Here is a 27,815-nt window from a genome sequence, read left to right as displayed (position 1 = left end):
AGGGGACCGTCGTGCCCCAGGCTCCCCTAATTAACTTTTTACATATTATTACTGTAAATTTGACAGTTTTTATCTGTAAATCTGACATCTTATGGTTATGTTATTTTCACATATTATTTATGTAAATTTGACAGTTTTTCTTTGCAAATCTAACAAAATCTGGCCATGTCAATTTAACATTCCCATATCTGTCATTTCCACAGATTATTTTATTCCGTGTATCATTTGAAGCGAAGGGTTTTTAAGGTCAGGTATAAAAATACAAAAACAAAGATCTATTTATTCAGATACAAAATCCATTTTTCTATCATGTTAAGTCAGTAACAATACGCTACGTTGAAACACTTTTAAATTGTTCGTTACTCTGTACCTCTGAAAATTGTAGATACACATTTTTGAAAAACCATAGTTGACTGATCACTTTATATGGATGTTGTTACTTTCCAAACGTTCTCATCTGTGACCCTACGTTGCGCTGGCTCGTTTTGTTACATATCCACTTTTGAATATAAAAATTCTGAGTACAGTAGTCTACAGTACGGTTCACATTTTTTTATCTATCCCCAAGGGCGTATGTGCTGCACAGAATAAAAATTATCCATACCCTGTTTTCTTCGTACGCGATATGAAAATACAGCTGTTTTGTTCCAGTAAAACGAATAGAGTTTATTTTTTTTTTTTTGTTTTATTCAACTTTTACTGAATATTGTTACTGAGAACTCAGAACTTTTTTATTTTATAAAGTTACGTATTTTATTGACATTTTTTGTCCGATAAATGGAAGTAATTATACAAAATGTAGTTTTGTATTTCAGAAAATTGGGAAAATTCACGGCTTTGACGATACTGACTTTGACTTGGTCTTCCCTAAAACGTTACAGTGGTTACTTAAACTTTTCTAAATTCAAAGTTACTTCGATGCTCGGCTACAGAAATTTCAAAAGTTTCTGCCGTGTTATTAAAAATTCAGTCAAAGGTTATCTCGTTATATATTTGCTTAAAAAAGCAATTAAATTGGTATTGGCAGATTGCTGAAACGTCAAAACCTCGAGATTTGATAAAAAAAAAACTTGCATTTTTTAAATTTTAATTCTTAAAAGTTTTTAATATTTCACATAAAATTTAAAACATAAAATTCAACAAATATTCTTATTTAATTAACACTCAATTGATAAACATTATTAGTGGAAACTTCTTTTCTTTTTTTTTAAATAAAATAAAATCACACTTAACTTTTTGAATTTTCATTACAAAAAAAAACTATAACATAAGAAAAGTTTTAATAAAATTTAAGTTTTTTAGCAAAAAGTGTAAATTTTTGACACAAATGGAACAATTCTACGTGAGAAAGATTTTTCTATTGGGTATCAAAAGTCAACACTCCCGTTATTTGACTACCAATGATCGTATATTTTTCTCCTAAAAGCTTGTTCGTATAGTTTATCACTTTTTGTTTATTTTTGATTTCAATTATCCCCTACAGAAGAAATACAATATCTATGCTTCAACAATAAATGCATATTTTTCAATATTGATCTCGCTTAGCTACTCGCGAGTTTTTTTTTATCATCAGAATAATATAAACAAATTTTAATTGTACATACAGAGCTTTGTTTAATAAACCACTTGTAGTCAACATTCTAGTTGTTTAAACAAGCATCATAGTTTTTCTCTTTAAAAGCTTGTAATGCTTACCGTTAACCCTTATTTTTATTATTTTTCTCTTGAACACTCTAGAAATTTATTTACCTCCCGAAAGATAATCCTGAAGTCATTACTAAAAAATAATGAATTATTAATCCATTAAATGGAATAATATGAATTTTTTTTGAGCTTGCACTGGTGTCTTTTATGAACGTGTATGCATCCGCATAAAAAGTCCATATAACATGAATAAGTAGTAAAGTAAAGGGAATAGATAAAGTGTGGGAGCAGAAGAGTAATCAATCGTGATGTAGATGTAGAGACCGTCTGGAATAAGTTGATCGGCGCCTACTTTACAGTAGAACATTCTCTTCTCTATTTTATTTTATTCTCTACTACTTTATACTAGCACTAACATAGCTGGTCGGTGGATATACGAGCAACGACAGCACTTGATAAGTGAACGAAAAGAAGACAGAGAAGGATCGTCCTCTGCACTTATACTATGTATATATATATTTACATATGTATAGCGCAATTATGGTATGCTTTTTCTTGGCGCCGCGTTATTTCATTCCACAGTGCGTACATGGATATTTTATTCGTTTGTTCATAGTAGAATAAAGCCACAGAAGACATAAATAGACAAGCTGATGCTCGAAATACTCGTTGATAAATAGTTTACACAGTCGCTCGAATAATCCGAGGATTATTTGATATTGAAAAACCAAAAATATAGTCAAAAGTTTTAAATAATTTTTTTTTTTTTTTTCCAGTTAAATATTCATAACAGATTTTTTTAATTTTTATGACAGGATCACAATATTTTATGTTTCGAAAACACTATACAGAAAGAAAAAAATTTTTCGGTGTACAACTAATCTTTTTGATCAAAGAAAATATTTTGGAAAACAAAATTTCTCTTGGCTGAAAGTAAAGTTTTATTGAGTCAAAAAATTTTTTTTATCTTCAAAAAAATTTCTTCTTGCGACTAACCAACTCTGGTTTTTCGGAAAATTTTCTTTGTTCAAGGAAATAATTTTTCTGCATATGTAGTCAGGCTTAGGCATGAGTGTTACCCATTTTTATTGATACATACTTTTATCTTGGTTAATTATAAAAGTACAAATAAATAATTGAAAAATGAATAAATTATTACAGCACTTCAGTCACAGTTTTTCTCCGTCTAGTTATTAATTAAATCTTAATTACAGAAGTTAATGGAAGAATTAAAAACTAAAAATTTTTATTGAAACCCGTGACCGTGGAAGCCGGGATCCCTCGGCAAATTACTGAAATGAAAGCAGTAAGCACTGGGCGATAAATTAAATTATTAAAGTCAATTAAAAAAAAATAAATCTCTAAAATTGAAACAAAGACGCTTGTTGGGTTTATCTTTGAGAATAAGGGTCTCGAAGCATTTGTCTTGGCGAACATTTCCATGTGAGAATGATATATGTGCGCTGACTTGATCCAGACTATAATGTATAGTGTGGGAGTAGTTTGTGTGCGATTACCAGTTTCGAGTGTATGTAGACGCTTTTGCGTTCACAATTGCGAGACGAATTACGGAGCTGTATAAAGGGGCCTAGATGAAGGACTGTGAATGAGAGGGTTGATAGCATAAAGGATGAGAGAGAGAGAGAGAGAGAGAGAGAGAGAGAGAATAAGGAAAACGGAAGCTTGCTATACGTGTAACGGTGAACAAGCTTCTTGTACTCACGGGTACTTTTGTTGGCCTCAATATTTCATATCCGTTCGGCGGCCCTGTATATGTATTTTTATTATTACCTTTTTCATTCTGTACATGTGATGTAAAAGCGGTCGTTTTCACCACTGGCAAAAATTTGTTAAATTCATCATTGTCATGTTAAAGCTGTTGGCACTTTTTTTTCTTTCATTGCTTGAATAACTTTCGAAGAAATATATAACATAATGTTTATGCATAAAAATATACCTTTTAGTCAAAACATGTTGTTTTATATGTTTTATTTTATTTTATCCCGTATAATATTTTGAAGAATGAAATAAAATAAAATAAAAAAGTATCACATAAAAAGTATCTGGGTTAATAGTAAATGAATTTCATATTTTTATTTCTTCTTTCAGCGATATATCTTACGGATTGCGTGCTGGTAAATGTCAAAAAAACACGTCCTCATTTTCTTTTCACACTGTAGAAATGCTTTTGTGTGTATAATGTAAGGATGTAGATCAAAAAAAAATTACTGTACAATATTTATACAGCATACAATCTATTATATTATAATATAGATGATACTGTTAGATTTTTTTATATTTATTAAGTGAAATACGATATGATTTATTAATGCGAGTTTCACGTTTTTGAATTTATTCAATTTCCTATTGACAGATTTAATAACAATAAATCTACTGAAGTATTTATACTGAAAGGAGAATTAAACGCGGAGCACAAAGAAGAAAATAATCACAAAGGAAACGTAGAAAAAGGTTTAGTTACAGAGTTGAGTATACTTACAATCAAGGTGGCATTTAGTCGCGATACGAGGGGTGTTCATGGGCCACGTATTCCCATTACTTTCTTGTTATCGAAAATCTCACCAATCACAAATTATACCAATCTTTTCGAGCTTACACCTACTTTATAACACTCACCACCTTAGCTTTACTTTACCCTACATTCCGATAGCTCCTCTCTTTCAGATTCTTCGAATACTTTCGTAAATATATGTTTACTATCTAAAAATCGATATTCGAGTCTCTAACAAATTAGATTTACCGAATTTACATACTTGACGTGGTAAAATTTCGAACTTATAAATAATTTCAGAAAAATGGCTTTGTTAAAAATGTATTTTATAGAGATATTCTATCTGGAATTGGCGTACATAAAATCAAACTAACTATAATTATAGTCAATCGAGGAAATTCGAACTTGTCATGCTGACATTGTCGACCCTAAAATATAATATTCAGACGTGACTTTAATAATTCTTTCCCTTCTTTTTTGTACATCAAATCAATAGACGAAGATCAATATCAGTGAAAAAGTTTAATCACATTTTTTTAAATATTCTCTACCATTAAAAGAATGTACTGATTTAAAATTTGGAGTTTCAATTGTAATTTTTTATAGACAATAATATAAACTAGAAATTCAAATCGCGCGCAACGCACGCGCTCTAATCTCAACTTAATAGGGATCAGGGACCATTTTATTCGATCGTTTGGTAAATTTCCATAATTTTCATGCTCAATAACAAACTACATTTTTTATCATAAGACTCTTCTCATACACTTAAAAATTAAACCCTCTACCATGTATCTTTCACATTTATTGCTGTTCAAATTTTTACACTAATTAATTACAACTTCAATTCATTTATGATTAAAACAAATAAATCATTTTCAAAAGCTCGTAATTGATTAATATATTTTCAACCACAATTAAACGTAAAATAATGTGATATTCGTATAATGCTCCTCATTGTTCTATTTATATATTAACTAATTAAAGTTTATCATACACATTATTCAACGACGATATTATGTTTGGTAAAACCAAGCTTTTCATGTTGATAAAATAATTAAAATTACCATTATTATAGAGAGTCACCACCAATTTTTCTTTTCATTGTGAGATGTCACTGCTAATTAAAATATTTTTCGAACTTCCAGTCAAAATTTTCGCCCTCCTCAGTATATTGTGCTTGAGAATGTTACAGTATATTGTTGTCCAGCTCTCTATTTTAAGCAAAGTTTTCCACTAATCAACAATAAAATAAAATAATTTATTCTTACATTTAAATAATTATCAAACAAAAGAAAAATAATCATGTAAATTACTAATTTTTCACCAAAAAGTTTAAATGGATTAGTAAACAAATTTTAATCGTCCGAATGATTTTCATAGGATATCTTACCTCCTGGGTCGGACGTTAATGACAGCGACAGTTAATTTATTTAACACTGCTGGAATTTTCTCAGTCTCATTAGGCGCACCCTTGTGTATAATTTTCCTATTTTCGGCTTAAGGAACACTTGTTTTTAGATTGACTATCATTATCGCGATACAAACATCTTAATTATCCATCGGATGTTTAGTAGAATATTAAATTAAAAATTAGAATATAAGGTTTTGTTTGCCTTACATTAAAAAATTTTTTCTCAACTCTGGTTTTAAAAATGTATTTTTTTACTACAAAGATTGATTCATAAGGGAAATTGGCAGCAGTCTGCTTAACGATCACCGGATCCGTGGGTCAGAGTCTTAATCTTGTGGGTCTAATGGATGAGGGTCGTCGAAGCTAAATTTTTTTTTATTTCATACATTTTACTTGAAATGTTTTTTTTTTCTGGCACGTGACCGGATTTCCCATACACTTTTATATGTAAGTGAAAATATAAAAGGGTAAAATATCTAACATTTTTGCGAGACGAGTTATTGAGAATGAATATATATATATATATATATATATATATATATTTACTACACAGAAGAACTCCTTCTTCTTCTTCTCCTCCAAAGTATCTCGAAGAGCAGTTAAAAAAGGAGACCCCGATAAAGAGTAGCACTTAAGGTGATTGCAAATGGCAGAGATTAATAATAATTAATTAACGCTTTTATTACCATTATCATCGAAGCTGTTAGTCAATCGCAATTATAGTGCACGTGTTTTTTGATACAGAGTTAATTTTAAATACAAATATTCACGTAATATAACTCGAGATTCCAGCTTTGCTTTATTAATTGATTCCGTGAAGTCTTACTCTCTAGCTGTACTTACATAATATCCTCGTTAAAGTTAACATTCACCAATTAATTAAGCTGGTGCCTAAATTTGTAAACGGAATATTCATTGTTTTATTATACGGTGAAGTCCGTATCGATTTGAATTAATTTTCAATTTTATACGTAACACCAGTCTAAGCTTTACCGTGTGAAACAACAATCGAGTTGTGTGTGTATGCATATGCGGATATTATTAATCGTCTATCTACAGACTGCGCAAATCTCACACAATTGGATTGTATAGTTTTCTTTTTTCGATTTGCAATCACCTTTCTATTGTAATAAAACCTTATTGTTGATATTCTATTCATTAACGGCTTTTGTAAACGTTTCCAAAAGTCCGAAATTTATTGACCAAAAATATTTTTTTCAAATTTATTTGCTTAATTAATTTTTATACAATCAAAGCTTAAGAATAATTAAATTGTATAATTTTTCAAAATTTATATCAGAAATTTTAGGGACAATTTTTGGTCAACAAAAATTTTATGATATCATTAAAAGAGTTAAAAAACAATTATAAATTGTTTTTAAAAATTTTCATCTTTATTATCGTAAAAAAAATGTTTCATATTAATTTATTGATTTTTTTTAAGAGAAAATTTTCATTCTTTTATATTAAAGTTGGTCATCAAACTCAACAATTGGTCCTTGAACTTTCATATTTTTCAAATATTATTAAAAAAAAAAAATAACATTCATAATAAATTGAACACGTTTCGTCGACATTGTAAGAAGAAGAAAAAGGAAAAAAAATTTGGATCTTCAACTCGGTAGCGCAGTATTACTTATACACGCGTCATTACAGAAATACACTTTACTTGGTACCTTTTGTTTCGAACGTATACTCAGTAGTAGTTTCAACCTGATGGGTAAATATATATAGGCTTGTGTACAAACATATATCCGGGTATATAGCCATAGTAATGTGAAAATGTCCTCACTCTTCACATACTGTTTCCCGGTAATAGTATTAGGTAGGTACGAAAAATGAAGGTGATGCACGAAATGGGGTGAGAGCCAAGAGCCAAGTTGCGATGAGCAAGCGAGAGGGAGCAAGAAATGCTAGCGAGGAAACTCGGTGAAAGAAAAATAAAAAAGATAAAGTTAAATAGAAAAAAGTTTAGCAGAACGACGTTTTTCGCTTGGCATGCCATTGTATCAGGAAACCGATGCAATCGCCATTATTTGTTCAGACTCTCAGTACTTACGTTAAGGTCGTTGTCGCATTGCTTACCATACAGCTTAAAGTTGGGTGTAGATAGATAGATAGAAAAATTTATTTGATCCTAGAGTTCTAAGCTCCTTCAGGACCATCAACAATACATAAATCTTATCATTTACATGTATACATTTGATACAGTGTTTTTAATACAATTTAAATATTTGATATTAAATTATTAAAAGTAAGAACATATTAATTCTTAAAATAATAACATATTAACAGAGAAATAATAACATTAACATTTATTGTAAGAAGAAGTCATAGCAAGCCTGTTGAAATTGTTCGAAATTGTCAATTAATGTAATTTCGGCCGGTAACGAGTTCCAAACTTTTATACCATGAATTAGGAAAGAGTTTTCATAAATTGCACAATTACTTCTTGGCAGACGTAGATAATCATTCCTGACGTCACCTCTCCTTAGCACAATCGGCAGAAATTCTAAATTCGATTTAAATAATTGACAGTAATTTAACTTAATTTCTTTGTAAAATAAACAAGCTATGAAATAATCTCTTCTAACATCAAGTTTTAACCAGCCTAATTTTTTATAATACGGAGTAGTGTGCTCAAATCTCGAAATTTTAAAAATATATCTTATACATGAGTTTATTTTACGCTGCAATCTATGCTGTAATTTGCCTGAGATGTTTGTATAAGCAGCACAGCAGTAATCGAAGATGGGAAAAATCAAGGTCGTAACCAATTTTATGCGTAACTGTTCATTAAAAATTTCATTATTAATTTTAGTTGCGCTAGCGTTTTCATCGCACGAATACATACGCTTACAACTTGATTCTCCCACGATAGAGTATTATCAATTATCAAACCCAAGTATTTAACTGATTGTACATATGGAATCACATGATTACTGACAATTATATTTTGGGCACTTTTACAAAAATTACTGCTAACTCTCTGCCTACTTCCTAGTATAATAGCACTAGTTTTTGTAGCATTCAATTTCAAGCAATTTAAAATTGCACCAATCAACAATTTTTTCTATCTCATTATTCAACATAGCAACATATTCATTAATTTGCGATGGGCAACATGAAGCATATATAATTAGATCGTCTGCATAAAATAAATATTTACATTTTAACCGTTTCGCAAGATCAGAAATATATAAAGAAAGAGTAAGGGTCCAAGCACACTACCCTGAGGTACGCCATTTATAATATCCTTCCAAGATGACTCATGACCATTGAAATAGACCGACTGTCTTCTTTGAGTTAAGTAAGAGTTAATCCAATCTATTGATGAATCAGAGAAGTTCATAAATTGTAATTTATGCAATAACCTTTTGTGGTTTACCGAGTCAAACGCTTTACTTAAATCAAAGAGTACAGCTATGGTTATATTAGATTCATTCATCGCTAGTCGTACATCATCACAAAATTTTATTACCGCAGTCTGAGTGTTTAAACCTTCTCGAAAGCCGGTCTGATATTTATCCAAATAATCATTGTCATTAATGTATCTCACAATTTGATCATGCACACACCGTTCTAATGCTTTTGACAAATTAGATAATAATGATATAGGTCGATAATCAGTACAATCAGAGGCATTAGGTTTCTTTGGAATGGGTATGATATGTGACAACTTCCATTCTATCGGAAACACTCCCGTAGACAAAGACTTATTAAATAATTCTGTAATTAGCGGCAGTAGGAATGACAATGTACATTTATATGATTTAATTGAAAACTTATCAGGTCCTACTGAATTCGACGTTATACGCATTATCGATTTTTTAACAGTAAATGTATTCAGTTCTGAGAAATTAAATACATTGTCATTTCTACGAATCAATACAATATCTTGGACACCAACATCAGGTCCGTCACGACAGCTAGATGACTGTATAAAATAATCATTCAAAACATTCAAATCTATTCGCATTGCCACTTGAGTATTTTTTTTTTGTTTTACTAAGCCTAGTTTTCTTAAATCATTCCACATATCCCGAGAGTTTTTCGCACTGTGTAACTGCTGATCAAAGTACCTTTTCTTTTCTTCACTTATTCTCTTTTTCACTAAACGTCTGACACTTGCATTACATTACGTAAATATATATTGCAGTTGTTATTGATGTTGTTACTGTTATCTTTTCTCAGTCTTTAGATTATCTCTTGGGATGATACCATTATTATTGTTATTGCTTTAATGTTTTTCAAAAATATGTAAATGTATAGTTTTTTTTTCAATAAATATTCAATATTTTGAAACTATTTAACAATATTTTATGAATAAACAACCTCCGGTCTTTTCAAACTGAATTTAAAAAAAAATAATGGAGCTCAGTGGGGGATTTGTACCCATACCTCCCGATATCGTATCAGTAGTTCATATAATTTCAAAACGAGTAATTAAATCAAGTATCAAATTAACAGAAAATATAATAATTTTGAAAATTTCACTCAATGTGAATTGATAAAAATTTTCTTTTCCATCGTAATCATTAAAAATTTTCATAAAACAGAACATTATATTGAACTTCCTAATTGACACTTTATCGTAAGATAGACAGTGATTTTAGTCGCTTGATGAATTTTACTCATAAGATCATGTTTCGAATAGCTTAACTGGAAGATTTTTTGGCGCGTCACCAAAGGATTCGGATTCAATTCTCGATTCGGCTGAATTATTTTTAAGGCACCGAAAATTTTCTATTAAAACAATCTACTCGAGTATTATTAGATTATTACTTTAGAGAAGCAAAACCTTAATATTATATCAAAATTTATAAAAATTATCATAAAATAGAATATTATCAGAAATTTCTTAATTGAAATGTACGAAAAAAATTTATCCTTTATTTTTTTACCTTTATTCTTTTGTTATGATCACATAAAATATTTTTAATTCTCACAAAATATAAACTGCATAGTTTTTTTTTAATACATATTTTTACTTCAATTGATACTACTATCTTTTAAAATTAATTAACAACATATGGTATTAATAAACAACCCTGAAATGTTCAAACTTTATTTATAAAAACTATAATAAAGTTGAGTGAAGGATATAAACTCACATCTCTTGATATCCTTGATATCCTATCAGTCGTTCGTATAATGCTACAACAAATAATTAACTCGAGCATTAAATTAACAGAAAATATTATAGTTTTAAGAACTTTATTCAATTTTGATTAATGAAAATTACCTCTTTTATCAGAAATAATGAAAATTTCTACAAAACAAAATATTTGCAGTATCAGCGCACTGGAAAAGAAAAAAAGAATTTAATTTGATTAAAGAGAAAACCTTTCAATACATAAAAATTATTTTAATCAAAACGAAAAATTGTTGACTTAAGTATAATTTACTCAAACCAAGAAAGTTTTTCTCGTGCAAGAACTTTTTTTGCTTAATCCAAAAATCTTCAAAATAATTTTTTCGGTTCAAGAAGTTTGCTTTTTAGTCAGATTTATTTTTCTTTATTGCAGTAATTATCATGTTATTCCTGCTGTTATTATTGTTTGACATATTTTAATCCTCACAAAAAACTACATCAAATTTATATTTTCCATATCCTCATCCGCTATTACTAAATCTTTCATTTTACGTTTACCCGAACAATAATAAACTTATTATAAAAAACTAATAATAAATAACCACAACTCGTGTAAAAAATGTATTACACAAAGATTTATTCACAAAGTAAGTCAAGATTAAATCTTTAAATTCCGTGCCTTCGATTTTATAGCAAGAGGAAAAAAGTTAAAAAAAAAAAAGAATAAAAAAAAGATAGTCAATGGAGCAGCGTCGCTGCTTGTCGTAACTTGCTTATTGAAAGTAAATTTAATAAAGGTCTATAAGAGCGTCGAAGAAGACGGTCTTACTTTCCATCGAACTGAACCTAGCAGAGTAGAGAGCACAAGGCTAACAGCTTTGACGTTGGTACACAAACCACGGTACCAGTCTCTGTCGACGATTGTTGGTAATCAAATTCAATCTCGTAGCTTATCACATTATTTAATGTCGCTATTACTTCCGCATACTTATAAGAACATAAATGAAATTGTTGCTCTTCGTGTCTTTTATCTATTCATTCATTCATTTTTAATATAAACATAAATAAAAAAAAAACGTATTTATGAATTCCTGGTTACAGAAGCTCATCGGGCGTTGGAGTTGCTGGAGGATTATCATGCAAAGCTAACGAGACCGCAGGATAAACAGCTGCGGCTTGCTATTGAGCGTGTCATCAGGATTTTCAAGAGCAAACTCTTCCAGGCTCTTTTGGGTAAGTTTTATTCATCCACTTGGCTTATATTTACTCGGTACACATTGTACACTTTAACGGAGACTTTCCTCATCGAGCTAACACACAACTAAGAGTTTAATGTTTAATTCAATATTTGCTGTTAAATTAACTTGGGTAGTATAGTATAGTATTATATAAACAACAACAAACACTCTTGAATAACTATTTATCTGTAATTACAGTGTTGCTTGCAAAAGTACATGTCATGTGAGCTTCAGTGCACATTGCCTTGTGTTTAAGCTTGATAACAAGCAACAGGAGATATTAGATTATGTGCTTTAGCTATATCGTCTCTTTAAAACACTTAACATACATATACCTATCGAGATGATTTTACAAATTATCACTTTCGAGTACAATATAAGTAGCTTGGCTGGTTATTGTTTTCAATTGATTGCTGCAATTAGCTAAATTTGATTGTGCTGAATTGTGGATAGCGTGAGACTCCGGTTGTTTTATGCAAATATACATTATTAACCATTATGTAATATTATATATTATACATTTGGTCGGTAAATTGATACAGAAATGCTCTACATTGCACATGTAGCAGTAATGATCACAAATGAATAAACTTGTAAGGGGTCAAGAGGGTACTCAAGTGGAATTGTTGCCAATTCATGGGTTGGCTTTTCAAATGTGCATCGAGAAATGATGTATATAACTTTACTTTAATGGGATTTTATACACAGAAAAAAAACTCATCTTGAGTCAAGTAATATTTACTTGATCCAAGTATATTCAACTGAAGATAAAATATATTCTTGAGTTAAGTAAATTTTTATCTTGTATTGGTCAATCTTGGTTTAAGCAAATATTCCCTAGATCCAACAGGCTTACCAACTTAAGTGAAGAAAAAAACCTCTTAATCCAAGTAAATCATTCTCTTGGTTTTTGAACTTGTTTGATGTACACACGGGCGCATCGAGGCCCGAGTAGAACAGCAGCCGCGCGGAAACCCATTTTCAACATTAAATAAAAATTATTGTTTATGGAGCTAGAGTTTCGGGAGTCGAGACTTTTTTTCAGAAATTTCCTCCTCTATAAGGATTTTTTTTCTGATTGTCGATATCACTTATAGTTATTGAGTTATTAACGCAACAAATTTCTAACCGTGTACTTTGTATAAATCGAGCAAATACTTGTATTTACATATATTTTTGTCACTACACACTTAACTGTAAAGCAGTAATATAATGGGAAATCAGCACGTTAAAAATTAATCAAAAATGTCTAATTAAATGAACACAAAAAATAAAAATCATGCATAAGATTATTTTTTTAAATTTAATTCTTTATTAAAAAAATTTCAGTTTAGTTCCAAAAAATCACGTCGCCAACGTTGGCGCTACTTTCTCAAACCAAGAGAAAGATTTACTTGGGATAAGTATATGACATTATTAGTTCAAGAATAAATTTTTTCAACTAAGATAGCAGAATAACTTGAAACAAGAACTAAATTTTGAAGAAAATGATTTTCTTGAGTCAAGATGACTTTTTTTTCTGTGTGTGAATATATGGATCAATTCGTACCGAATCATTATTTTTTTTTCGATTTAGTTCAGTTTTTTTTGCCCATTAGGAAGACTTTGTTGTAAAGTTTTAAGAACATGTGAAATTTAAAAATTCATGAGAAGTTATTATCTGCTTACTTTATTTCTAGACTAGCATTTATCCATTGAATGTGGTTATAAAAAATTAAAATTAAATTTTCTATGTACGAATTTTATTGTTAAATAAAATATTAAGCTTGAAATTTTATTGAGATATTAAAATAAGAGCTTCACATATAACAAATAATGGGAAATAATACAAAATTTACGGTTTAGTGACATAAATAAATCAAATTTAGTTTTATATCTAACAATTGTTAGTTGATTTTTATAAAACTTGTAATGTTAGTAATAAATACAGCTTGATCTAAAGTTCAAATTTTGGCCTCTTCAACTTTTTAACAAACTTCGCGGCAATTTCTGCCTGAAGAATTGCACGACTCATGATGCGAAGCATCAGAGAGTGTTTTACGATCAAAAAATTTTTTTCGCCTCATTTCGGCAATTATTTTTATTATCATAGCCTTGTTAGTTCACGGAATCAAGATATTTTGCATACTATTATCAATTATTATTCAATGGAGATTAATTTAACACTTTTCAAAAATTGATTTAGTGCAATAGAAATGGTAAAAAACATCAAAATTCGTCAAAAAATTTTCCTGTCTGTCATGTATGAAACTCCGGAAACACTGTAACTTGCGAAAAAATGCATTAATTGAGTTAATTTTTTTTTTTTAATTCTTTGAAAGAATTGTAGGTCACCGAATGCGAATGGCTAAGTAATTCAGTGTCGTTTATTTACAATTAATAAAATAAAACAAAAATCAGAAAACTGTATCGGTATATCTATATAAAGCTGAGTGACAGAAGAAACTACTTTATAGCATGCCTCTTTTACAAAGAAATATATTTAAATTATCGTCAGCTATTTAAATGTCACTTAGAATTTTTGCCGGTTGCGTTGCATAGAGGCGATGTAAGGGAAGATTATCTGCGGCTACCTAGATCTAATTGTTGTATGTATGATAACTCGTTTCTTGTTCGTGGTATACGTATCTGAAATGCGCTGCCAGCTGAAATTACAAAAGCCGAAAGTTTCGAAATATTCCGTAGACTGTGCTATGATTATTATTTCCAAAATTATTGATCTGCTATATTGAATGTTTATTACTGCTATTGAAGGTTGTTGAGCTTTGTATAACACAAGTATTATTTATAAGCATGATTAACATGTTATTACTGTTAATTACTATATTTATTTTGATTTTATAGTATCCATCTATATTGTGTATATGTTGTGTACATTTATCCCACTAGAAGCGCTTGCGCATTATCTTGCTATTTTAGCTATTTTATATAGTTTTTCACATTCTTTATTTTATTAATATTTTGTAATTAAATGAGCATTATGAGTCGTGCACTTTTGGATTTTCCAAACTTTTTTCTCTCTATTGAAGGTTTGAAAGCAACTAAGGCTGTAAGAATGTAAACGAGAAACATAAAAATCAAATGACATTATGTCTGAATAGTAATATACATTTGCTTTGGTAATTACAATACTCAGTCTACAATATTTCCTAGAAATATTTATGGTTTTGAGTCGATTACTGCATTTAAAGTTAAGCGGATTATTTTGTTACAAAGAGTGTCTGTGACGCTATATAGACTGTTTACATATAGGAATAATAGTGTAAAACAAACAAACTTTGGTATTTTCTACGATATATCAAGTTTTTTGTTAAATAGAGTTTCGCTATATAAAGTTTCTACTACACGGAAAAAAAAATTTCGTTCTGGTAACCTAACTGTAGAGTTACCACAACTATACACATTTTACTGTTCGTTGTAGAGTTACAGTAACAAAATGTTATTTAGCTCTGATAACTCAATGTTGTTGAGCTCTCAGAGTTCTACGGGATTGTTCTCAGAGCCAAACGGTATAGTTGGGAGCGCTCTACGTTGCGCAGTAGTGGAGTGCGCTGACATATTTCATAACCTTCTAAAATGACAAACAGAATTATTTTGTTACTCATCCATATTATTAAAGATATATGAGGACAATTAAGTTTCCAGCTTATTTATTTAAGGAAATAGGTTTTTTTTTTTTGTCAAATTGAATTTCATTAGAACAGTTTTGTATTAATGGTTTTTCAAGGTTCATTTGCAGTGACTGTTAATTTAATTTATTAGTTGAATATATTGTGATAAGTAATAAGTTATCGGAATACATTAAAAAGACCCCATTTAACACAAAATAAAATTTGTTTTCGTTTATTTATCTTTTCTTATGCATATACGGTAGTGATTTTATGTCCAATATTTATTGATATAATTAAGAAAATAAGATAATTTTGTGATGACCATATTTTTATTTTACAAATAATTTTTATTTGTAATATAAGTTCTATTATTATTTTATTTCTATTATAATACTATTCTTATTTGTCATATACAATTATTGTTGGCAATATAAATTCGTTCTGCCGCATGTATTTATTAAATTATCAATGCTAAATCGTAAGAAAAAATTACTAAGCTGACTGCCAAAAATTTGTTATAGTCTCAGAATGATCCTGTAGAATTGTGAGAGGTAAATAACGTTTAGCTCTCAGAGCTCAACGATGTAGAGTTGCAGGAGCTAAACGGTGTTGTTACTATAGGAATACGTTAACCTACTGGAACTTTTTACAACTAACTAACTACTGTAGAATTCCTATAGTAAAATTTTTTTCTCCGTGTGTGTCTTTAAAAATAAGTAGATTTAAAAAGTCTTCAGTGAAGTGTGTTATAAAATGATAATTGCTTTGATACAGAATTCATTTTTTCGTTTGGATTTTGACGAGTTATTTTTGAGAAAAAATTTTAATTTTTAATGATGTAGAATGAAAACAAAGTATATCGATTTATAAACATACGATTTCTCGCTTTAATTGTCAAAAAGCTGCAGCAATCTAAAATAAAAAAAAAAAATAAAAAAAAAAAACTGGAACACTTTTGTCAAATGCTTTGTAAAATTATAAAAAAGAAAAGTTCAGAATTGAATGCGTTGAAGTCTTTAGAGACTTTTGCTTGCACATAAATAAAAATAATATAAAGATAAGAATAATAATTATTATCATTGTAAAGATTATAGTACGAATCTTCTTTATAATAAAACATGAAGCTGCGCGTCTTGTAGGTTTCGTTTTATATTATTGTCAACGGTAAAAAAAAAAAACAATACCGACAGAATTTCTGCTGTTACAAGTACGAAGACTCATTATTGTTCTGCTGCTCTGTCAAAGATTAATCTTCTTCCGCGAGTCTTTTGTTTCAAAATATATGTAGAGTTGGAAAAGGCTGTTGATCTTACAAACATTTTAAATATCGTCGACTTTGTGTTTTACTCGTGACAAAAATAATAATAATAATCTTGATAATAATAATAATTAGCAGTTGTGATTAATCGATAATTAATTCCGTCATTCACAACATGATTTATAATGGAAATAACTATTTAATATCAATATATTATAGTGTAATGAAAAACGATATTTTTTTAATGCAATATAAAAGATAAATGAACATAATCTTATACTCGTTTATTTTTATGGGATTCAGTTTGTTTTTCATAATGCGAATCAGTAATAACACAAGATCTCATTTATCACATCAAATATTTTTTAGCATAAGAAAAGTCGGAGATGCTTAATATTAATCAATGCATTTCGACTGACAGGTATATTTACACAGAAATATGATAGTTGATGATTTTTGTAAAAAGTTTTATCCTTTTTATGATTTTATTAAGTTCTGTTACAGAAATACAAAAATTAGATTATGATTTTAACAGAAGTACAAAAATCAGAAAATAGATTACAAGAAGATTATTAAAAAATTGATCTTAAAATTTTCTAAACACTAGGGGACGGGCGGGTAAAATGAATAATCGTTTTAAATCGCTGGTCGGTCGATATAAGCATTTTAGACTGCAATCTATCAATCTATTATGTAACTACACTTACCATTATCGATAAAGCATTGGTTTTGCACACTTGTGAGATTTTTTAAAAATAAATATTGAAATTTAGAAAAAAAATTAAAATTTTAAATCGTAAGTATACAGTGATTATTTTAATGTTGTTAAGGACAATGCAGATTTGATTTTTTTCTTTATACTCGGGACGCTGTTCATATTTTTGCGACGAGCAAAACGGATAATGTTGACTTTTTTTTTTTTAATTTCCCCGACTAGAAATTTCAGTGAGGCAGTGATTTGGCGCAAGTAAGGCATGCCGAATTCCAAACTTGCAGTAAGTGAGGCATCCAAACCAGGCCGAAGTTTGGGATGTAACGCAGTTGCGAGGCTCAGCCTAACTTGGCTTCCTGATTAGGTTGCAGTTTGGAAACCAAATTCGCAACGAAGAATCCAAATCTAATTCTTTCTTGATTTTTAGCTTTTTTATTATCAAGCGAAAATTAATAATAACAAATGCTTATTTTTTTATCTTCTTTTACTATTTTAAGTATAAATATTAAATTTAGGACTAAATTTTTTAAATATTTCATGAATAAAAAAAAAAAAAAATTCTTTGTTGCTTTTATTTAATATTATTTTTATTATTTAATTTTATTTTTTCTGTAATTTTTTTTGTTTTTTGGAGCGTTTTTTAATGTGAAGAGGTTTTTTTGATTGGTAGATTTGATAAGTCAAGGGGGAAGGAGATGATGGAGGAGTTAGATACACTAATCACACATAACACTTAACTTTACTTCACACTCGCCTTAATAGTAATTATAATTAGAAATTATTAATTATTAAAAATCGTACATGTCGAACGCGAGACTCGAACACGGTACCCGACGCACGAGGGCCCTATACCATACCGCGACGCTACGCCGATGATGAGCGACCTCTTACTTCAAGATACTTATAAGCACAACCAATGTTCGGCTTGCCTAATTTAAAACAAATAAGATTCGAATTGGGCTAGCCTAAGTTCGGAAAGCCAAGTTCGCTCCAAACTAGCAAAACTCAGGTTATCGTTACTTGAAACCAGTTCGGCGTTCCCATGATATGACTTAAGGAATCCATGAAACTTTTCTAGTTACGTTCAAATATGGCAAGCCAAACATTTCGTTCTGCCTACCTTGGTTTTTATGAGATACAACCTAGGCAAGCCTAAGTTAGGCAAGCCAAACTTGCCCCGAATTGGTTCTTCGGCATATGCCTCAATGAAATTTCTAGTCGGGTACATGAGACACCATGTTTATATGTACAATACACAAATACTCTCATAAATACACACTTTTATATGTATAGAACTAAAAGACTTAACCTTGGAAAGACTTGAAGCCAAATATCTTCTCCCACTCCGTTTTAGAGTACTTTGGCAAGAAACACCGAAGTTCGTCAAACGTTTGGAATGCCTAACTTGCAGGAAATTATAAAATCCAAAGGTCTACGGAAGTTCGGTTTGCCAAACTTAAAAGTAATTGGGGCCATCTATGGTAAGAAGAAATTTGGCGAATGTTCCCGAGTAAAAACAGAATTCCGCCGCACCACCGCCGCAACACCGCTGCACAGCTTTTTAAGCACCGCACCACCGCTGCACTACAGCTGTGACAATTTTGGTTATTTTATAAGTGCCGTATCACCGCCGCACCACCGCCGTGACAAGTAAAGAATTTATCTATTCGCCGCACTACCGCCGCACCAGCGCCGTGACAAGTAAATAAATTTCTATTCGCCGCACCACCGCTGCACCACCGCCGCACCACAGCTGTGACGCGCCCGGGTAAAAATAAAATTATTAATTTTTACGAAAAAATAATAAATTTCGTTCGACCGCCGCACCACCGCTGCACCACCGCCGCACCATACCACTGTTTGATGGTATATACATTGAAATAATATATTCGTTGATCATTCAAATAGCTTAACTAAATTTTTTAAGTTAAGTATGGCTTGCAGTGCAGTTGGCAATGTTCGAGACTTCCATGCAGACGATCCAGGTTCGAATCCCATCACAGTTCAATTTTTAAAATTCTTTCAGAGTATTTCGATAGGCGTACCGCTTCTGTGCAACCCGAGGACGAAATTAAAAATCTACATCAACAATACGACTAAAAAAATCAATAATTTCGCGGTGCTTTGGCCTGATTTAAAAAAATTTTTTTTTTTAATATTAGGCATTCGATTAAAAGGAGGTTGATCAATAGGTCTTACATAAAGATTTCTAGTCGCATTATTTATTAATTAATTATTGCGTGATAAATTAATTATGATACCATTTTTTGTGAAATTGTAGGTATGATTTAGCATTGGTGCGGCGGTGGTGCAGCGGTAGTGCGGCGATGCTAGGGGGAGTAAATTTTTAGCGTGCGGCGTAATAGTCCGCCAAACGGCGGTCGTGCAGCGGTAGTGCGGCGGTATGGTGCGGCGGTGGTGCAGCGGTGGTGCGGCGGTCGAACGAAATTTATTATTTTTCCGTAAAAAATAATAATTTCATTTTTACTCGGGTTTGGAATACCTAACTTGCAGGAAATTATAAAATCCAAAGGCTTACGAAAGTTCGGTTTACCAAACTTAAAGGTAATTAGGGACATTTATGGCAGGCCAAACTTCGGCAAATCTTTGGTTATCGTTACTTCCAGCTAGTCAGGCATTCCAAAGGTTCGCCGAAGTTCGGCTTGCCATAGATGTCCCAAATTACATGCAAATTTGGCATGCCAATCTTCGTTTTGCCTAATGTGGATTTAAGAAGGCGCAAATTAGGCTTGCCTAAGTTAGGCAAGCCAAACTTGCCCCTCACTAATTCTTCGGCATTCCTCACTACAATTTCTAGTCGGGTCGAAGAAGAATTTCTTTGTTTTTATTTTTCTTTTACTTTAATTATAAACTTCAATTACCCAAAAAATTAATAGCCAAAGTTAAGAATAAATATGATTCTAATATATATTTGTTATTTCATTTTTAAATTAACATATCCTTTTTGCCCGTCCTTCCCCTAATTATTGAAAATTCCCTTGAATAAATTAATACTTTGTAACAGGGAAAATCGAACTTCCCGGGGTCATTATCGACCCCGATAATTGACGCACGGTAGGTAAGGGTTTTCCCTTACTTTTCGATTTTTGACAAGAGTTTCGACTTGTCACCGGGCGTGCTAATCAAGATTCCCCACTACTGTTCCCGGAAAATGAAGCGGGGCGTAACAATAGGAAAGTTCGAGAGCCTGAGCTGAGGGTTATAAAAGAGCGAGCACGAAAAACATCGAGGCTTTTTCCCTTCTGGAAGCCAGTGGCCTTTTGCCTTTTGTGAATCAGTGACCTTGTTGAGATTAGATAAGTCAAGAGAGTGCAGTTTTGAACGCCAACGATAGAAAGCAACTACTGAGGAGTTTATTACGGTATTTGGAATTGGACAAGCCCTGACCGGAAGCTAACATAGTGGTTTGAGACGACAAGACGCCAAGCGGCGGAGCCAGCCAAGTTGGACCGGAGTATCAGTCGTCGTTGGATAAAACAATAATTGAGTCTCTAGGTATTTTCGATTAATTTAGGCCAAAATTGATTATTAATTTAATTAAGAGGCTGAAATAATTTAAATTAATTTCTCGAGCGGTCATTTTTATATTAGCAAGTTTTGTACTTTAGAGATTCATGCGCCAAGGTCATTTAGCTAGTTTTGTTATTGGATATTTATTTTAAAAGAATGAGATTAATAGTTTATTTGTGAATTTACTGTAGATAATTTAATCAGTAATTTATTATAGGCCTGCTGGCTATAATAAATTAATTTAGTTAATAATTTTCGGGATATAAAGAAAAGTAAATTTGAATAAGAAATGAAAATGCGTAATTAAGTCAGTGAAGGTCATTCTAGAATGTATGTAGTTAAGAGTTGTATTGAGACGCTTAGGATTCGAATAGTTGATGTTTAGAATTTTGTTTAGGAAGATTAAAATTAGTAAATCCTGTAATAAGTTCAGTAGAATTTATTAATTGAAAATATTAGTAGAAAATTTAGTAAGTGAACTAGTACAGAAATTTAGTGATTATGTAATGTAGTAAAATTTATTTGCAGTAAACAAGTGTTGGCGTAAAATTTAGTAGATTATGATAGTATTGTAAAGTTTTGGAAAATTAAATTTAGGCCGGTGGATAAATGTAATTGAATTGTTTAAGTTAGAAAAGTGCTAAATCAATTATTAAATAATTGATTGAATTAAGGATAATTTATTAGATAAATTCGATAAGAAAATTTGGTGAATTTGGTAAATTTAGTTAATCTGGAGATTAAATTTATTTAAGGAAAATTGGTTAAAATTTTATTTAAGAAAATTTGAGAAATGAAGTTAACGTCCGGTGGATGATTTTATATGGAATTGAATAAGATTATATGGTATTCCGTCAGGTAGACGAGGTTGTTTATGTGAAATTAGTTCAGATAATTGAATAATTAAGAAGTTTTTATTGGGTAAAATATGTTGTTTGTTATTCCGTCAGTTGGACGAGGGTTTAAGAAATTAAGAATCTAGATGCGTAATGGTCTATGATTAAATTTAGAAATTAGGAATCTAGATGCGTAATGATCTATAGTTGAAAGAATTTAAGGATATTTAGTTGTAAGTTTTGGCAAGTGCCTGCGTAGGTGATAGGTCCTCACAATTAAGTAATTGATAAGTTAATTTTAAGGGTAATATTATTAAGGAATTTTGTTAAAATTAAATTGTTTATATTAAATAAATAATTGAATTGTTAATTGTTAATAATTGTTTCTCAGTATTAATTTTTCAGCCTTTCTAAACTTCTCACGACCCGATCTTTCCTTCTCATGCTCCCCGGTTTCTGGGACACCGAGTATAAAATCCCAGTGGCGCCCTTTTCAAAGAGGAAAGGGGTGACCAATTGGACAGGGCTAACCACCCCGTTACAACTTACTAATTTTCAATGTGAATAGAATCAGTGCTTCGGTTTTCACTTGAAGTAAGTAAATATCCACTTATTAAAGAGAATTTTCAGTAATTCATGAAATGAGAAAAAAACTTGATCAAAATTTTTCTTCGTTAAAATAAATTTTTTTGCCCTCCGGGCGGAAAGTGGCAACTTTCGTCCCGCTGCGCTAAACTAAGTTGCCGCTTTCCACCTTCGTCGGACAAAAAAATAGTATACACTCCACGGGAAGTAAATAAGAAAGCCTCAGATCACATGTTTGTCAACCTCGGCTTCGCCTCGGCCGACAATTACATGTGATCTAAGACATTTCTTACTTTACTTCCCTAGGTGTGTAATATACTATTTCTTGACTGAAATTTTTTTTTTTCTTGCAAGTTAACTTTATATTCCAGTGCCGTATTCTATTAAAATTAACTAGAATAATATATATATATATATATATTAGACTGGGCCAAAAAAACTGACTATTTTTTTTTTCTATCGATACTGTGAAAATATCATTCATGATGATAAAAAAAAATTATTGTGCAAGTTTGAGTCCTTAATAATAATATTAAGGGGTGTATCGTTACGACTATTGATTTTTCAACAGTAATCGCATTTTTTACTCAAAATTCGTTAATTATCAATCTGAAAAATTTTAGCGATATGTATTCTTATAGGAAATTAAATTTCCTAAAAAAGTTATCTTTGTAAATTACTGTAAAACAAGCCGTTTCCTTGTAATCATGCCTTAAACAAAGATTTATTTTTTCAATTTTGCGTTTCAATTTTGGATTTTTGTAGCTACCAGAAATATCAATATTTTTACAATTTAAAATACTTATTTTCAAAGGAAATTTAATGCTCTACAAAAAAGGTCTCTTAACATTTTTGATTAAATTCACTCCTTTCAAAGTTATTCGACGTTGAAGTTAAATTCAAAAATAATTTATCGTTTTTTTCGCGTTACACATGATTTTTTCCTTTTGATTGAAAAATTTATGACTTTAATATTGAGAATAATTTTTTTTTGTTGGAAGACTAAATTTTTTTTATAAAATCATAATTTACCAATGTATTATTTTGCTTTTTAACGATTAATTATCGACATAAATTCATTTTTACTGTATTTAACTAACTCTAATAGTAAAATAAATTCGGTCCCTTTATTATAAATTATTTATTTGCCTAGTGACATACTTTTACTTACAGAAAAAAAATTGAATAATAAGTCAAAACAAATTAAATCAATAAAAGAGATAAAAAATCATTTTATTTTCACTTATAATTTATATTTTACAAAAAATTCTTTAATTGTTATCAAATCATGGCAAATGATCAGTTGAAAAATAATTATTCAATCAAATTACTTTTATTACAATTTGGGTATTTTTTCCGGTGTTCACTAACGGCTAACAACAAATACTGAAGTTGTTCTTCGTTTTTAGTGAGACACTTATTGTAATCTTCAATTAATGATACACCACGTTCTGCAACATCATTGACGACAGCTAATTTTCCAAAAAATTCCTTACACTCTTGAAAACTATCATTATTGGACCAATTGCTTATGTCTTCATCGATAAAATCATACGGCAAATCAAATTCTTTTGAATATGGTGAGCGATTCTACAGAAATGAAGTCACTGATATCTTTTTCTAGCAATTCATCTGAATCGCTTGCTACTTCATATTTTCTGGTTTTAGTATTTGATGATTTATTATTTATTAGATTTTCAATCATTTTTTTCTTCACAGTCAGGTCAATAGAATCATCAAATAGAGACATTATGGCTAATTAATCACTCAAATACCATAAATGTCTCACCATTTTCTTGAGAGCAGCTTGCGATACAGTCGAGTTTATTTTGTTATATAATATCAATTGTTGCATCAAAGTCAAATCATTATTTGGAGCCAAAATTGCCGAGGATGAAGTAAACCAAGCTTTTATATAAGTTGTAACTATGAAAATACAAATATGACGAAGATTATTTAACTCTTTAGGTGTAATCTTAAACTCTGTTCGAAAAATAAATATTTTCAAACAATAAATCGCCTTCGACATCCAACGAGCATGACTCATTGCTCCCGGACATTTAAAAGTGTAATTATCCTTTGGCGTAGCTCCCAAGAAAATAGATGATAACTCCAAAATTCTCGATAGTCATTTCTTGGAAGAAATTTCTGCAAAAAAATATGATCATTTCTGTTATTATTGAAAGGTAATATCTTTACATGAGAACTGGAGATTTTAAATTGTGTACACAAAACGTGGTCAACTTGAATTAAGAAAATTATTAAAAAGAACACTATCTTGCCTAAAATGAAAATTTTCTTTGACCAAAAAGTTTTTTCTGTGTACTTTTACAACTCAAATAACAACTCAAAATATACCTGCGAATAATTATCGATAAAACTTAATAGTTCATCTTTTTTGTTTAATAGTATATTAGCCACTATCTTATCGTTGATGCCAGCGTTATATTTGGATGTGTTGATTTTATTCCAACCGATTTTAAATCGATTAAAAAATGGAACGTTCGGACCTGATTGTACTGGCCAGTAAGCTTCAAAAACGCCTTTTATGACAAGTTCAATTACATGATGACGACAGGGTAACCATATAAGCTTTCGTTTCAGAATTTTCTCAAGCTCTACGCCAGCGCCATGATGAATTCCTATAGATTAGAAAGATAAAGATTTGATTAGAAACATGAATGGCAAATCAAGTGATTTTTTATTTTGAACTATATTACTTCCATAAATTCTGAAAATATAACAATCAGTGGAGTTAATTTTTGTAATAAAGTTTATTTTTAAATATTATCATCTGACCACAGAAAACTTTATTTTTGGCAAAAAAATCAACTTGTCGGTTTTAGAGGTTTTTAATTGGAATATTGAAAAAATAATTGTGAAAAGATCTTAAGTATAATTTTTCTCTACTTTTTCAAATCTGAGCTTTTTTCAAGTAAATAAGACTAATAATTAAAATTTACCCGTATTGGTTGCTGCAGTATCAAAGCATATCGCTTTTATGTAATTACTGACACCCCATTGCTCCATAGTTGAGTATACAGCTAAAGCTTGCTCAATCCCAGATCCTGAATTAATTTTTGGAATACCCAATAGCTGTTCACTGCCAGACGATGTTAAAAGCACCGGAAGCCTATCTACTGTTTCTGTCCCAACAATATCACTTAGCAGTTTACCATCCCAATGGACCACATAATTGTCATTGAATTTTAAGTCTTCTTTTAAGCCTTTAGCAATTTCTTTCCGATGAATTATACGCTGTCGTTGAATAGTTTTATAACTCAAATTTACATTCCGAGTATCGAATCCCACACTTTTTAAAGTAGCTGCCAAAACATATGTGGCGCTTCGGCTACTTACATTACCACGATCCAGTGCAGCAGCTAATTCTGGCGTCATAATATTAATTTTTGGTGTCCGTTTTTCTTTTTAAAAATCTGTTTCAAAGTTAGACACATTTGAATTTTGACTCATAAATGAATCTGACTTTGATTGCAACTCCTGACTAGATGTTGTAGCATCACAATCATCATTACTGTTATAATCACGAGAGGTGTCTTCTGAAAAATATAAATTATTTTGACATTGTTAAATAGAAAATACACTTCTTACAAAAAATAAGGGAGCAAGAAAAAAATCAAAATATTTGGGGTATTTTCAACAGTCTGTAACTTATAAAAAAACTATCGTACAACAAATCAAAAAAAAGCAAATTGCAGCTCTCAGTATTTTATTTTTGGATCTGAGTTCCAAAAATTTTTTTATTCCTAATCTTAAGAAATCTACCGAGATAAAAATTTTTGAAATTTTTTTTGGTTTTTATTCTTAGCTTATGGATTTGGAAAAATTTTTTGATTTAATCTCTATATGGACTGGATATCTTGCTCATTGAGCTTCGATTTGTTAGTTTGAAAACCTCGATTTGAGCATTTCTCGCTGAGATATCGGCGTTTTAATGAAAAAAGACCATTCTGTCTTTGATTATCAATACCTCAGCAACCAATGATCGTAAAGAAAATTCAAGATGGGTTTTGAAAACTTGGATGAATTTTCTACAAGAATTAGCCATTGATTTTTTGAAAAAAAATTTTTTTTTAATCATTACATGAATTTAAAAAGCAACAAAAAAGGGCTTTTCGTAGTTTTTTAAAAAATCAATTGCCTAATCAAAATTTGCTGCAATTTCCTTTTTTTTTATTTACTGTACGATAATTTTTTCACAAGTTACAGCCTGTTGGAAATCCTCCGAATACTTGGATTTCTTTCTTACTTCCTTAATTTTTGTAAGAGTATGATAAAAATTACACAATTGTGTAAGTTTGCAAGGCAATTAACTACTAAAATATTATTTTTGTGTAGAAAATATGCAAAAAATAAGTTATAAAAATTGTCAATCTTAACATAATTTAAGTTAATTGTACAGAAAAAAAGATTATATCATCAGCCATATAAATTTTAGGAAAATCTGAGATTTTTCGAGCGTGAAATAATTTCATTGGCCTAAAACAATTCGATTTGAATCAAATTATTTTAGTTTTCTTAGATATATTTTCATCAGTTGAGAAAATTGATTCTTTATTGAAGAATTTTTTTCTTACTTTGTGTAAAACTTAAAAATTTATTGAATATAATAATTTAGATAAGTATTTATTCATTAGAACATAGTAACTTATTATTAGCACGGTACAAAATAGTTATTTTGACTTTATTAAACTATTATTAATGAATACGTACCTATCGCCTCTATTTCCATTATTTCTTCGTGTTTTTCGTCTGAGATATTATTATTATTTTCTTGCAGATTTGAAGACATTGGAAGTTGAAAATCAATATTATTATTTCTATCGAAACCTTTTAAACTATTCTTCCCAGCGATGTCAAATAATTGTTCGAGTTTTTTTTCAAAGCTATTTTCTCTTTGTTTTTGAGCACGTGATTTTTTTTTGCGATTGCACAGTAAATATTTCCACTTTTTGAAAATACTAATTATTTTCTTTACAATGTTGCAAACACCAGAAGTTGAAATCTGCAAATTATTCCAGCAGTCTTGAACGACACTAGCAGTTTTGAAGCACTATCATAAATTTTTAATTTGAGAACTTTATGTTGATAAAAAAATAATGATAAAACTTCTTTGACAGTCGGAAGCTTACGGTTATTAATTTTCTCAATAGGAACACCGATTAAATAAGTTTTCTCCAATGACATAGTGGCGAGTTTTTTATCAAATCGAACTTAAACGTTACAAAGTAACGTAATGAAACAATTCACAAACACAGAATTAACTAAACGCTTAATTTGTAATACTGAAACAATTAGATACCATAAATAAATTCAAACTATCAATTACAATTAAACAATATAAAGAAATAAAGAAGA

General features: G+C 30.2%; 2 protein-coding genes across 2 annotated transcripts in view; one reads left to right on the top strand and one right to left on the bottom strand.

Moving 5' to 3' along the window:
- Nucleotides 1–27,815, top strand: part of LOC123258506 (disks large 1 tumor suppressor protein) — a 308,892-nt gene that overhangs the window by 5,772 nt on the left and 275,305 nt on the right. The window contains exon 2 of the mRNA XM_044718637.1: nucleotides 11,767–11,898. Coding sequence (XP_044574572.1) covers nucleotides 11,767–11,898 — 132 coding nt within the window. The remainder of the gene's footprint in view (nucleotides 1–11,766; nucleotides 11,899–27,815) is intronic.
- Nucleotides 24,557–27,437, bottom strand: LOC123258646. Its single transcript, XM_044718788.1, has 3 exons — nucleotides 27,171–27,437; nucleotides 25,400–25,996; nucleotides 24,557–25,078 (listed from the first exon to the last, which is right to left on the bottom strand). Exons 2-3 carry the CDS (start codon nucleotides 25,833–25,835, stop codon nucleotides 24,765–24,767), a joined length of 750 nt encoding a protein of 249 aa, XP_044574723.1. The 5' UTR covers nucleotides 25,836–25,996; nucleotides 27,171–27,437; the 3' UTR covers nucleotides 24,557–24,764.

Source organism: Cotesia glomerata, linkage group LG1 (assembly GCF_020080835.1).
Source record: "Cotesia glomerata isolate CgM1 linkage group LG1, MPM_Cglom_v2.3, whole genome shotgun sequence".
NCBI lineage: Eukaryota > Metazoa > Arthropoda > Insecta > Hymenoptera > Braconidae > Cotesia > Cotesia glomerata.
The sequence above is the reverse complement of the archived record's forward strand: the minus strand, read 5'-3'. Positions and strand labels throughout refer to the sequence as shown.

Excerpts from the sequence above, each read along its gene's own strand:
- LOC123258646 (XM_044718788.1), bottom strand. The coding sequence starts at position 25,835 with ATGACGCCAGAATTAGCTGCTGCACTGGATCGTGGTAATGTAAGTAGC. Across the intron at positions 25,079-25,399 it reads TACTGCAGCAACCAATACGG|GAATTCATCATGGCGCTGGC; the intron begins GTAAATTTTAAT and ends TCTAATCTATAG.